Here is a 12,880-nt window from a genome sequence, read left to right on the forward strand (position 1 = left end):
GGCAAAAGTCTTTCTAAAAGGAAACAATTGCCCTCAGAATGTATTATCCTACTTTACACTCTCAGATTACTAATCCAATTTGTGTGAGAGCAAAGACAAATACCTCCAATGTGTTATCTTTACATGATACAGAGCTGCAAAATGAATTTTATTTATATTGCTATACTTGCTCCCTACGTAGCTATTTATTAGTGGTCAGTGGCCAGACTGATTGTTTACATAAATGGTGAGAACAATATTTTAGCATTTTGGTTCTTGTGCTGTTTAACCAGCATAGTAATAATAATAATAATTATATATGTATATATCCTTTATTTAACCAGGTAAAAGTCTCATTGAGATTCAAATATATTTTTCAAGAGCAACCTGGCCAAGAGGGCAGCATGAACAATGTTACAACATAATAATAATAATAATAATGATAATAATGAATTGTCACTCCCAAACTCGGCACCCCAGTTACACAGGAAATAACAAATATTATCCAGCATTCACAGGAGACTTTCTCTCATTGGACTAAGTGTCTGGTTTAGAAAAGATCGGATCAGATGGCTGAGAAATGCAGTTATAGTCTCTCTCTGCAGAAGGCATTATTTGGCACTAATGTGGGAAGCATCTTAATGGTGCTCACTCTGAACAAAAGAAACGGCCATTACCCAACCACTCATCGCCCTACTGTATCTCAGACTCAGCTCTCTGTATTTTGCTGTCTTTATCTTGTCTTTTTTTATCTTTTCCCAGACACGTCACTGTTGTTAATGGCTGTACACCCAAGTTGGCTCTTTGTCAAAGTCATATCTGAAAGAAAAGTCAACAACAGAAGAGAAAGCCATTTACATTACAGAGAGACAGGGATGAGACTAAGAAAATATGGAAGCTCACTCTTTCCCAAGCAAGGACTTGACTCCTGCTTTAAAAGGGGCGTGTCTCCTCTTCTCATCTTTCTCAGCGGCCAGGGCCTGGGGAAGAGTAAACATAAAAACAAAGGAATTCACCAATGAATGCAAAGCAGCACCCCTCACTCCTCTACAGTCGGACACATTTCCTGTAAGTCTAGATGCAGGTTTTTTTATTGCATTGATGAATAGGTTTTTAATATGGATACAAATAAACTAGTTACCAGTAACAACATTTATTTATTTATACATCATTTAGAATCAGTAATATTTGTGTATATCAATTTGACACTGATTAATTTTGTATTGTATAATAATTCTCATGTTACATTTTTCTATTATTGTGTTATACATCTGAAATAAATCGAATCAAATCAAATAAAAAAAATCTCACCGACAGTACAACAAAACTGCGTAAATTATTACTTAAAAATTTGATTTGGTTAAATGTAGGTTAAGAAGACAGACAAACCTAATGTAAGTGATATTTGCCTCTCATTGTCAATCATCAGTGGTCACCCTAGAGACTAACATTATGTCAAATAAGCGTACTCACCTCCTGAGGCTCTGCTGTCTCTCAAGTCTGTATCAACTGTGCACATGTTCCTTTAAAGAAACATCCAAGTCATGCTGTGCTCTTGTTATGACTTGAGTAAATGAAATCTCATCCACCACCCTGCAGTGCTCATCACTCCACCCTTAACTCTTTCGTTGCCGCAACTTTTTACAACAACATCAGCCTGACAAATAAAGAGCTCAGCCATCATGGTGATTTGTTTCTCTTTCACTACTTTAGTATTACAATTATTGATGGATATAGAAGAAATTGTTTAACAAATTGGTCAATATGTGAAATATAACTGTTTCCCTGTTATGTCTCTTCTTTCTTTGAGACTTATCTTGCCCTCTTGTGAATGTTCTGTTCATTTGCAGGACATTTAGCTAATACAAGACATGCAACAGTGAGGGGTGCCCTTATAATTGGATAGACAAAAATTTTACAAATAACCGACAGTTTTCACTTGGATGTCTTATTTGTTTCAAACTGTAACACCTGGATTTATGTTGTGTCTCTTACTACAGTCTCTCATCTGAGATATACCTTACCAGTGTGCATCATCATGGCAAAAGTAAGTGTCTCTATATTTGCATACATGTATTCTATTTAAAATGCAAGTAAACTAAAACTCAGACAGACAGATGAAATCACTTTCTGTGATATATTCGCAGAGCAGAATAATCAGTCTTGCAGTAAAGCATTCCTGAACTCCTCACACTGCCTCAGAAGAAGGCCCAGATTTACTGCTGCTGTCATGAGCAGCAGGGGCCCACTGTCACTGATTTAACCTGACTGAGTATGTGATTACGACGCTAATCCTGTCAGCTCAGGTTATCAGGATATACTTACAGACTTGTCAACAGAAGATTGACTCTTAGCTGTGAGTCTGTATCATTTTGATTGACAGCAGTATTATCAGACTAAATAATTATCTTTCTTTGTCTCCTCTCGACAATAGAAAATGTAAACAGTGGGACAATAAGCAGTGCCATAAATTGTGTAAATAAGGAGTGCCCAGGTAGCTAACCTGGTAGAGCACTTTAGCAGTGGGCCGGGTTTGAATCCGACCTAAGGCCCTTTTCTTCTGACCGTGCCTTCTCGCTTACACTTTTCATGTCTGTTTTAAGCTGTTCTATACAGTAAAATGGTAACCAATTTAATTATATTCACCCCCAAAAAAGTTCTGATTCTAAAAAGCCAAAAGAAAGTATCTAACAATTTATAGAAAAAGTTATTTTCCAGTTGTTCCTGACAATCCCTTTTCACCTTGGTATCTTAGCGCACTTACCAAAAAAGAGCAGATCTTCAACAATTATCTCCATGGTTGTGTGAATACAGCAGTGGAAATGACTTGGCGTAAAGGTACAGCATATGTTTTGGGAATTGGGTATTTTGTTAAACCTCGTTACCCACATTGATCTGTTTATTGACGCTACCATCACAACACTGGCGTCAGCAGCTGATTGGCTTACTCAAGCAGGGACAGCCTGACAGAGTTAGAGAGTACATTGAGTTAACCAGATCTAGATCCATTCAATCTATTTTTAGAAGGCTTTTATTAGTGGGAGAAACACTGGACATGTTTTTGTTTACCATATTTTTGTGTAAAAAAGAAATACATTTCATTTAAAAAACCACTAGATGGCACATTGTTCTTTATTTTTGAAATATTTGTAATGGCTTCGTGCCTTTCAGTAATTTGTTAGGCAGGTGACGACGTGTTACTGACATATTGTAGCTATTGTTAGGCAAAGAAAATATGTAAATTGGCTAAAACTGTTACCTTTCTGTTTTAGGTTTACAATAAGACCAAGTGAAGTATCCAAGGGAAAAACGGCTCATAGTCAGAATGCATAATCAATTGCCATTTGCCACACTGTTCAAGTAAAATCATTTTATCTTAAAGTCACATTTTTAAATTGAATATTCATTCATATTCAAGACATTGTGCACAAGGATTTGGTAATTCCTGAAAAGGTGCCTGAATTCACAGTTTCTTATGATATGAGTTCTGAATGTCAGAACCTAAATATGTAACCAAACAGTATACATAAAGAAATAGTCAAATTTCTCATCCATCACTTTTATTTCCTTTTAAAACATTTAGAAAAAATCTGTCTGATCTATTTGAATACATTTTTCAAATTATTAAATTCATACAGCCAAGAAACCAATCTTTGCAGTTGTACCCATATTATCTCACTAGATGGCAATAGAGTTTCAGAAACACACTACAAGTTTTAGACTGCTGTAATTGGCTTGTCCAGTCAAATTAAAAGAAAAGCAGTATCCAGTCAACAACATTTTAAATACTAATGGTCACACTTAATTAACTTAACTCAATATGAAGTGTTGTTAGTTCAACGGAAAAGTTAATCATGATTTCATTCAGTTTCAAGCTTCTCTTGCAAGTCCTGAATGTTTTCACTAACATTTTTTCGTAAAATAACATCCAGTTTAATGATTTGAGTACAGGCGACACCAAACAAGATGCAATTAATGTCTTACACTAAGGATCCGGTTATTCTGACTCAAAACCATTCAATACATTTCTGATTTGATCTATTGTAGTTTAATTTGTTTATGTGATATGTGTAAACATTAAACATGTAAATATATGCAATAGGGAACAAACTAAGTTGTTGGATAAGATGCCAAGTCTGGACTATCCTCATGGTCCATCATTCTTCATTTTCTCTCATACTACATTCCCAAAGTGACAAGTGCACTTGTGTCAGTTTGAACCCTTTGCATTGTGGGAATGGTCTGAATGAAAAAATGGAAAAGGAAAACAGCCAAAATAGCAATCTGCTATATATATGTCTTAGGTTGAGAGGTCTGAACTTCTAAGAAATGTAAAAGAAGTGGGGATAATTTGCAAAGTAGAGAGGTCTGCAATCTGTCAGTGCTGTTCATTCTCGGGGGGGCTCTGCTTGAATGTGAAGGTCATGATCACTGCTTTAAAGGAGAAGTTTTTGTGATGCTCTCGCAGGAATGTAAGCCCGGAACCCCCCGCATCGGCCTTCTCGTGTCCAAACCATCTACCATTGAATACAGATGGAGCTAAGCCTCAGCCTCTTCTGATGGCTTTAGGGCTGCTCTGTGGCGAGGGGTGAGCCAACAAATATGAGCTGAACCAAGCAGGAATGCGCCTGGCACCCTGTCTGCCCTTTTTTTTTTTTGACAGGGGGTGGGGTGGGGGGGCGGTCATAACTAGGGGAATGTAGTGAGAGGCGGGGAGGCTCTAATGAGACCCTGTAATCACTTAACAGAGACCAGGTGCTGTGTCTTGCTGTAGCCGTGCACTCCAGACAATAGAAAGCCACTTTCAATTTATAAGACACATGAGCAAGAAATCTCTGGACAAGGTATAGATTTTGTATGCAAAAATGTTTATTGAATAACAATGTTATTGCTTTGACACAAATAAAATAAAACTGATTTACAAATATATAATATACATATAAAACAAATATCCTATTACCACAGTTTGCAAAAGAATAATGACAAATAGCTACAATGCCCATATATATATTTCTTCCTGTACAAAAATAGTTCTATCCTCATAAGTACTTTAATGTAACCTCTATATAAAATTTAAATAAAAGAATTCATATATACATATACCTGCAATAAAAAATAATATATAGATTGCACATGTTTTTGTACATACAATAACAATTTCAAGTATATTTCAATCCATTGTGGACTGGCACATATCTCACAGAATCTAAGGCATTTTCCCTTATACAGTGTCCAAAACTTGATATAAACTGAGAGCTTCAGAGCTCCGTAGCCTATCTTCCTGTTTGGCATTGTGATGAAGATGTTTTTTCCTGATGATTCATTTGACTTTAAGTCCAAATGGAAAAGTGCAGACAAGTACTGACAGTTTGGAACATGGTGGTATAATCCTTAGAGGATAGCACTTATCAGAGATCTGGCCTTGAGGAAGAAATGTGTAAAGTCCCAGAATGACAGAAGAGGGATCCCTCTTAAGCCAGAGGATGCGTCCACTTTGCCAGCTATTAGCACTCTTCAGTTCCCTCTGCCAAGCAGAAAGCAGCACCTGTAGTTAGCTCCATGCTGTGCCATCCAGTGTCTGTTCGCCAGCTGCAGCTGTTTGCACGCTCCACATCGCAGAGCTGCAAGGCTCAGCCTTTAGAGAAGCTCAGTGCAGCCAGTCTTGCTCTGACACAGTTCTCATGCCTTAAAAACAAGTGCCTGGTAATATTTGGCAGACATATTAAGGCATTTGGAGAATTTTAGAACAGAGAGAGGGCACTATCTCCCTCGGTTTTGTTCCCAACTCCTCTTGCAAAGTCCGGCTCATGTCCGTCTGAGGAGAGCCTCGAGCTTGTGAACTTGCGAGTCCTTTATGCTCCACATGGGCCTCAGCCTGCCCTGCTCCAGCCGGAGTGAGACTCTGCGCACTGGAAGAGAGCGACGCCTCCGTCCGTATCCGTGCGCGCTGATCTTATGACGAGGGGCAATCCCAATCGACTTGTTGTTGAGCATGTGCAGGCGGTGTGCGAGGTCGTGCACGGTGCAGGTGACCAGAGAACAACCTTGTCCTTTTGAATGGTTGGATGAGTTCTTAGACCTCTTGGTTCGGACATTGGTGTGAGTGCTGGAGGACAGAGGGAAAGAGAAGAGGAAATTAATCCATGATGTTCAATCTATGACAATCAGAATACATATAGCTGACATAAAATGATGTAATAGCCAAATAAAGAAAGTTTGTAGAATTAGATAGCATTTTTAGTGTCATACCTGGAATGTGGCAGCAAAGTATCCCTGATATCCTCTGGTCTGACAAAGTACTCCGCTGTCTTCTCCACTGATACACTGTTAAGATCCCGTCTCAATCTGCTTCCAAGCCATGTGCTTAACCTTTGAAGGGAAGAAAAGGGTCCATTAGTCTTAGGTAGATAATTCAATAAAAGGGTAAAAGCTGTCACAGAGTTGCCTGACTGTCAGATGTTATATCAAGCATTTAGATTATTCAGTGAATCACTCCTCAGTTAACTCACCTTTTTTTCAACTCTGGATTCACTTCAAGTTCCACACAGTGTGCTACTGTCGCCAGCAGACAGCAAGAGAGGAAGGACTGGAAGATCAATTGCATTTTGACTCCTGTAGAGAAGAAAGTAAACATTTGTCAGTTGTTTATTCATGCCATAAATTCATATTTAACTTTTAACATGTATTTCATATTGTCCCTAAAAGTATGTAAACTCACTCAAACAGTATTCCTACAAGTGCCACACTGCTGCTTGCTTACACAAGAGTCCAAAAGCCAAGTAATTTGCACTTATCATTCATTTATTTAAAAAGTTAAGCTAAGGTCAGATTTTGCTCGGTTAAGTAAACCTACAACCATGCTTTGGGCCCCTGGCCAACGATCCGAAGGACAGTCTACCCATGAGGGGTCCGAAATTGGCTCAGCTCAGAAGTCAAACAAAAACTAAAATACTATTCAACTCAGTCACCTAATTAAAAACACACCAATCAATTGCAACTAATAAACAATTTGTGAGGCACTGTCAGATGCTTTTCTACACCTTCAAGCAGTTCCTTCTCAGACGCACACATTAAGAGCTGAACTGCTTATATAATGAGACAGATAACCTGTCCTTGTCTCTACACTTGTGCTCTGACCTAAAAAAAGAAAGGATAGAGCCATCAGCTGGCAGCAGAGCAAACCACAATACAAATCGTATTTAAAAGTAAGTGCACATACCTGTCATTATCTGGTACTTCAGTTGGATGAGAAAGCGCTTCTTGTCAGCTGTAAAGAATACTCCACAGGTTTCTTGAGTTTGCCACTGTAAGGCAGCTGTGTCACTCTGCTAATAGCTCCTGCACACCAGACTGGGAGGCTTTATACAGGAGGTGGGAGGGGCTCATTGACTGACACACACAGTCTCTCATCCTTTCCCCCCACCCCATCCCGTACACTGCTGCTGTGCTGCTGCTCATGCAGTATAACAACGCAATACAGTAAAAAGATAAGGAATGAAAATAAAAGTAAAAATGATGAAAGGAAAGTAATTTTTTAATAATTGCAATGCAGCCAGTGTGTCATTGACACACATATTGAGATAAAACATTACCTTTTTTCCACATCAGTAAAAATTATACATTAACAAAGATTTTAAATTGGTACAATATGTTGTTTTGATTTATTTCAGTATGTGAATATAATGGCAACACATCGATGGTTGTCAGTTATGTAAGTCCCATTGTGCACTCACTGTCTAAGTAAGAGAACAATGTGTTCATCTCAGCCGACTGCTTTCTATAGGGGTATTATAAATCTTAATAATGGCAAAAGAAAAGGTTTAAACATTCATCTTGTTTTATTTGAACTTTAAGGTCAGTTATAGTTTTGTCAACGTTCCTTTCAGTCCAACTAATTAATTGTGTAAAATGAAATTTGAGGAATGTTTCCACAGTCTGCTTTTCAGGGCACTCCCTGACAAAGTGAAGTTCCATGTCCACTTGAAAGTACACTGGATGATGAATATGATATTTTGAAAAAGACAAGCATTGAGTAACTGATTAAATATAGTCAGTGTGCCCAACTGTTAACACAATATACTCAAAGTATTTGTTTGTACAAGGCAAATATTTGACTCCGGTCTTACCTTGTCATTTATTTTGATATTTTGATAAATGTGAAATGGAATTTTACAATTTATCTAAAAATAAATCAAGAGTCATGAAATGAACTTGAACAACAATCTATGACGTATGAACAATATTGGCTTAGGCATTTCTTTTAAATTGTTCAGCTGATTTGTTGCTATTATAATTTATAAGTAATATGACTTCACTTTTGCCTCAGGAATGCAAGAATCCACTAGGATATAATAGAAGAGCCGTTGAGTCTGCCTGATTGTCTCTCCCTCTCCCTTTATTGGACTTCATCGGGTGGTGAGTCACTCTAAACCTGCATGCCGCACGTTTCACATGGCCACACATGTCCATGTTTAGGATAAAACTTAATAAGTGACAGCAATACAGAAATACAATTATATATATATTTTTATGATTAGTCTGTGGCTCAAAACAACAACAGTGCCAGTGGGGTTTATGAGGCAGATGTTGATAACAAGACCCTAGGGGGTAAGGAAAAAAAGGAAAAAAACATCACATAAAACACATTGAGGAGCTTAAATCTTCTTGTTTTTCACAGCTCTCCTTTTCCCCTAGAAACTATAGATATATGTCCGTTTTATATGAGCATATTGTTATGAAGACATAATCTACGCCTCAGAAATACTGAGTATGTAATGTGAAACATTTTTAAATCATGAGCCAAGTGTATGAAATTCTGTATATACCAAAGAAACCCCATCTGTTTTTTTTCAGCACAGAAATTCCACTGCAGAAATATCCTAAATTAGTTTTGTGTAGGAAGAAATGCTTTCACTTTTGATTTTGTTTCAGTTACGACAATTGGGGAAAACGATCCCTTGAGTTCTTTAAACATATTTTTAGAAATACGTAACACTTGACATTCCACTCTGACATATCGGCATCCTATAATTCATAACTTATTGTTTTTAGCCCACACAGAACCTTCCTGTGTGTATTTATATCTCATGCGACCCAACTCAAAGAACACAAAAATGTCAAACACATGTATCGTAAACCAGCAAATGTTTTGTAAGCACTTTGTAATGATAATTGCCTCCGGCGGACAAGTAATCCCCTTAGTTTACAACAGGAGATTGTGCAATCACGACAACAAAATTCTGCCGTTGCTTTTTGGCTCCTTATATAGAAATCATTTGCTCGTCCTCAATAAAGTTGATGTCGTATTATGACTGACAGTACGACTGATGGTTTTTGAACGACCTTATACTGGTATAATCAAGTTTGTGTGACAGGAAACCTGAGCAATAATGCCAGGAAATAGAGTGTCAACCCCAAGGGCACGACTGATGATTCATAATAATTATAAAGCCATGATAACAGCACGGTTTGTCACCTGAACATTTTTGATTCAGGTGCCATGATTTCCCCATCACTTTTTGTGTGATTCACATTTCTTAATGTTTAGGCTTGTGTTCAATGTCTACCTTAATGTCTACCTGGGTTTTTGTCTTTCTTTTACTGTTAAACAAAAAAAACAAATGAAAGAGATGTTGATAAAAGAGAAAAATAATTCCAGTAAAAATGGCTTGCAGTGTTCCTACTATCCTTGACAGTAACAGTGTTTACGCAATCCTTACCCACTGATTAGCTAGAGACTGATTTCCCTGTGCTCTTCCATGAGAGCTTTATTTTTTTCATAAATTCAAAATTGTGCACACACCCCATGAGTTTACCCTGCCCCTCACGCAGTATATGAAATTCCAACCACATTCATCTCAATAGTGACTTCAGAACAACTATATTGATTTTTCTTTTGTTGCACTAAACACAAAATTGAAGTGAAATGCGTATACAAAAAAGTACTGATGTGTCCCAGGCAGGTTATCGCTTTGTTTAATCAAAATGATCATACTGAAAAATAGGATAGCATATCAAAAAAAGGGTATATATATTTAACCTGCTGAATTTAATACTTCATTTTCCAAGTTGCTTTTACATTTATTTATTTATTACAAGTATCTACCTGTTAATCATCATCATTGACCAAACTTGATGGAGATTTAGCTTCTGAGGAGTCAAAACAAATTCAATTCCTTTCAATTGCATTAACCAGGCAGTATTCACGTGAAAAGACATGTTGTCAATACATTTCCCACAGATACAGTGAAATACAGTATTTTCTGGTGTGGGGCTGTAAAAAAGTTGGGACCCCCTGCTGTGTAGCCTGGAAAAGCCTCTGTTGGGGGATACAGAGCTGTATTTGTAAACTCGAGGGCCCACGCCCATGGATGTCTCCCGCTACTGCACGCAAGCGCAGTGACACTCCTTCTGTCAAACATGGCTGTGCTTGGGAAGCAGGAAAAATGCTGAATTGTGTTGGTATATCTCGGGAAAAGCAGCAGACATGGCTAGATTTGCTGACTATTTTATTGTCGTGGGATACGATCATGAGAAAGCCGGTAAGTGTTGTGGTCGATGTGTGTGTGCAGGCCGACAGTCAGTGTGTGATGATGTTGATGCTACATACTGTAGCTTTGCGCTTAGCTTTAACGTTAGCCACACAGCTACCAGGCGAGAGTAGAAACACTTTCCTTTCCCCCCCCTCATAATCCGGCCAGATAGTGAATACGATCTGGCGGGCATGTGTTTACAGATCAAGCACACTTCTGATGGCAGGTCACCAGTGGATATTTACCCACGACAGGTTGCGATATTTGACTTGGATCAATCGAAACTTTTCAGGGATTCAAAATCTGTCACATCCTGTCCCTGTTGATCGTGCTCCTGTCAGGTTTAACTGGCAATTTAAGGGACACAGTCGCTGAATAATGCTCACATAAGCTCATTTAAAATCCAAATATTGTGCCTCCTTGATCATATTAGTTTTACTGACACACGCAATGACAGTATTGGTATTGATAGCCAGTGTTTGCATCCACGTTTTGTTATTTGTTTCTCCATGTTTTGTGTTTTTGCTACTCCTCTTGCTCTGCTTTGGGTCTATTTGTACCCGCTACAGCCGCACTTGTCTGTGATTTGTTGTGTTATTTTTGTTTTTGCCGGAAGAGTGCACTTTTTCATGATGGGCGTAACGTTATACAGCTGCGAGGAAAGGCAGTCCTTCTTATGCTCAGCCAGATCCTCTTCCCTCTTCTTCCTCTCCAGTTGTTCTTCCTCACTGGGAGCTTCCCATGTTATGCCTCAGGCCCAGCTTCACAACCTCTTTTCATCTAAGAGAAGGGCCTTGTTACACATTACATACATCAATAAGCAGATACAACCCTTTTGTCATTGCACATATGTGTACTCATCACATGATCCATAGGATAAATGCTTCTTTGTAAATACCACAAACCTCTGCACTGTTGCTCAGCGAGCAGCATGGAGAAAGCTAAAGTATTCACCTAATCTGCCATAAGGGGACAAACAAAGTTCTTAGCCTCTTTCAGTCAGTGGCGTCCATCCAGCACCATGTAAGTCAAAGGGGGCCCAGAGCAGCTGAATCCTCTAGCTCTGCACATCTCAGGACCATCTGCAAATTCATTTTTTATGCTTCAGATACAAAATATTCCTGGCGTCCCCAGATAGGTCTAAATGTTTAGCCAGTCTCACCACAAAAAGACACAGTTAGGGACCATGAGTTAGTTTATTCTCCACTGGTTATGATAATGAAGTTGATTGTTGACAGCAAGCAATACAAGTTTGCCATCTCAGATTGTGGTTTATTTAGGTGCTATGAGAGGCATGTGTCTCATCAACATGCAACCCTTGTTGTAAGACACAACTCCTTGTTGAATTATACTTATGAGTGTAGTGCATACATTGTTTTGTTTTTTGTTAGAGGCATGCAGAGATACAGTGTTTGTAAGTAAGTGAAATTGATTTTCTCACAACTTGAAAATGAAAATAATTGTATATCTGATATCAAGAGGATAATAAAATGATGTGCAGTGAAGTTGGCTCATAGAAAAAAGTCTGATCACAGTAGCATGCAGGTCAAGACATCAGATTTTCCCGTACACTTTGCATGTTATTAACGAAACCAGGGATCCCTGCACTGGCTTTTGCTCCACTGGCCTAACCCAATTCTTCTTGTTAGATTTCTATGTTAGGAGCTGTTGAAAATAATGCTAAGCATGCAATCTGTTGAGCAATAGGCTGAGTTCCACTAGAATAATAATAACACTGCAGAAAGTAAATCAGTCCCAGTAGTTCCACATCTATTCTTTTTGATTGTTAACACAGAAAATTGAGTATTGTTAATGTAAATCTAAATGTTTGCAATAATCAAAGCATTGCTTTTATACTCTGTAAAATAACCGTATATTTGTAATACTGCGCATAGTAAAGGAAACAATATAAAATAGTGTTGTAAACTTGCTCTCTGGTTATGCACCCAGCTTCATTGATTTGTTTACATTGGTCTTTGCAATGTAATACTTTTGTCCTATTCCCTGCCTATTAGAATGAGTAGAAATCTACAGTATGTATAATCACCAAAACACTGATGACATTTCAACAGTATTTCACATTGTACCTGTTTTCAGTCCTTTTAGTGCTTCACATAAGTACAAATTGTGAAAATGGTAAAAGTGCATGACCTGTAAGGCATACTCCTCCATTAGAAATTGGACATGCTTCCCTGGGGGCCAATGTCATGAACCACAAATGTTGGAATTATTTTCATGAATAATACTGTAATATAAAAATTCTGCTTTAGATGGATGCAGTCTGTATTGAGCCTGCACTCTATTCTGTATTTTCATTTTGCAGTAGGATGGCGTTTCTCTTTATTGGCAATGAGTTATATATTGGGTGG

The 12,880-nt window shown here is 38.1% G+C and overlaps 2 protein-coding genes across 5 annotated transcripts in view; one reads left to right on the forward strand and one right to left on the reverse strand.

The window, feature by feature from the left end:
• Nucleotides 1-4,826: 4,826 nt before the first annotated feature.
• On the reverse strand, nucleotides 4,827-7,293 carry adma (adrenomedullin a). Its single transcript, XM_034116576.1, has 4 exons — nucleotides 7,199-7,293; nucleotides 6,489-6,591; nucleotides 6,229-6,348; nucleotides 4,827-6,085 (listed from the first exon to the last, which is right to left on the reverse strand). The coding sequence occupies exons 1-4, from the start codon at nucleotides 7,203-7,205 to the stop codon at nucleotides 5,785-5,787; spliced, it is 531 nt and encodes a 176-aa protein (XP_033972467.1). The 5' UTR covers nucleotides 7,206-7,293; the 3' UTR covers nucleotides 4,827-5,784.
• Nucleotides 7,294-10,378: 3,085 nt separating this feature from the next.
• sbf2 (SET binding factor 2) overlaps nucleotides 10,379-12,880 on the forward strand; it is an 88,273-nt gene continuing 85,771 nt past the window's right edge. For all 4 annotated transcript variants that reach the window (XM_034116449.1, XM_034116451.1, XM_034116452.1 and 1 more), the window contains exon 1: nucleotides 10,379-10,520. In XM_034116449.1, coding sequence (XP_033972340.1) covers nucleotides 10,466-10,520 — 55 coding nt within the window. In that variant the 5' untranslated portion in view covers nucleotides 10,379-10,465. The remainder of the gene's footprint in view (nucleotides 10,521-12,880) is intronic.

This window comes from Trematomus bernacchii, unplaced genomic scaffold (assembly GCF_902827165.1).
Source record: "Trematomus bernacchii unplaced genomic scaffold, fTreBer1.1, whole genome shotgun sequence".
Classification (NCBI taxonomy): domain Eukaryota; kingdom Metazoa; phylum Chordata; class Actinopteri; order Perciformes; family Nototheniidae; genus Trematomus; species Trematomus bernacchii.

Excerpts from the sequence above, each read along its gene's own strand:
- adma (XM_034116576.1), bottom strand. Across the intron at positions 6,349-6,488 it reads AATCCAGAGTTGAAAAAAAG|GTTAAGCACATGGCTTGGAA; the intron begins GTGAGTTAACTG and ends TTCCCTTCAAAG. Across the intron at positions 6,086-6,228 it reads ACTTTGCTGCCACATTCCAG|CACTCACACCAATGTCCGAA; the intron begins GTATGACACTAA and ends TCTGTCCTCCAG.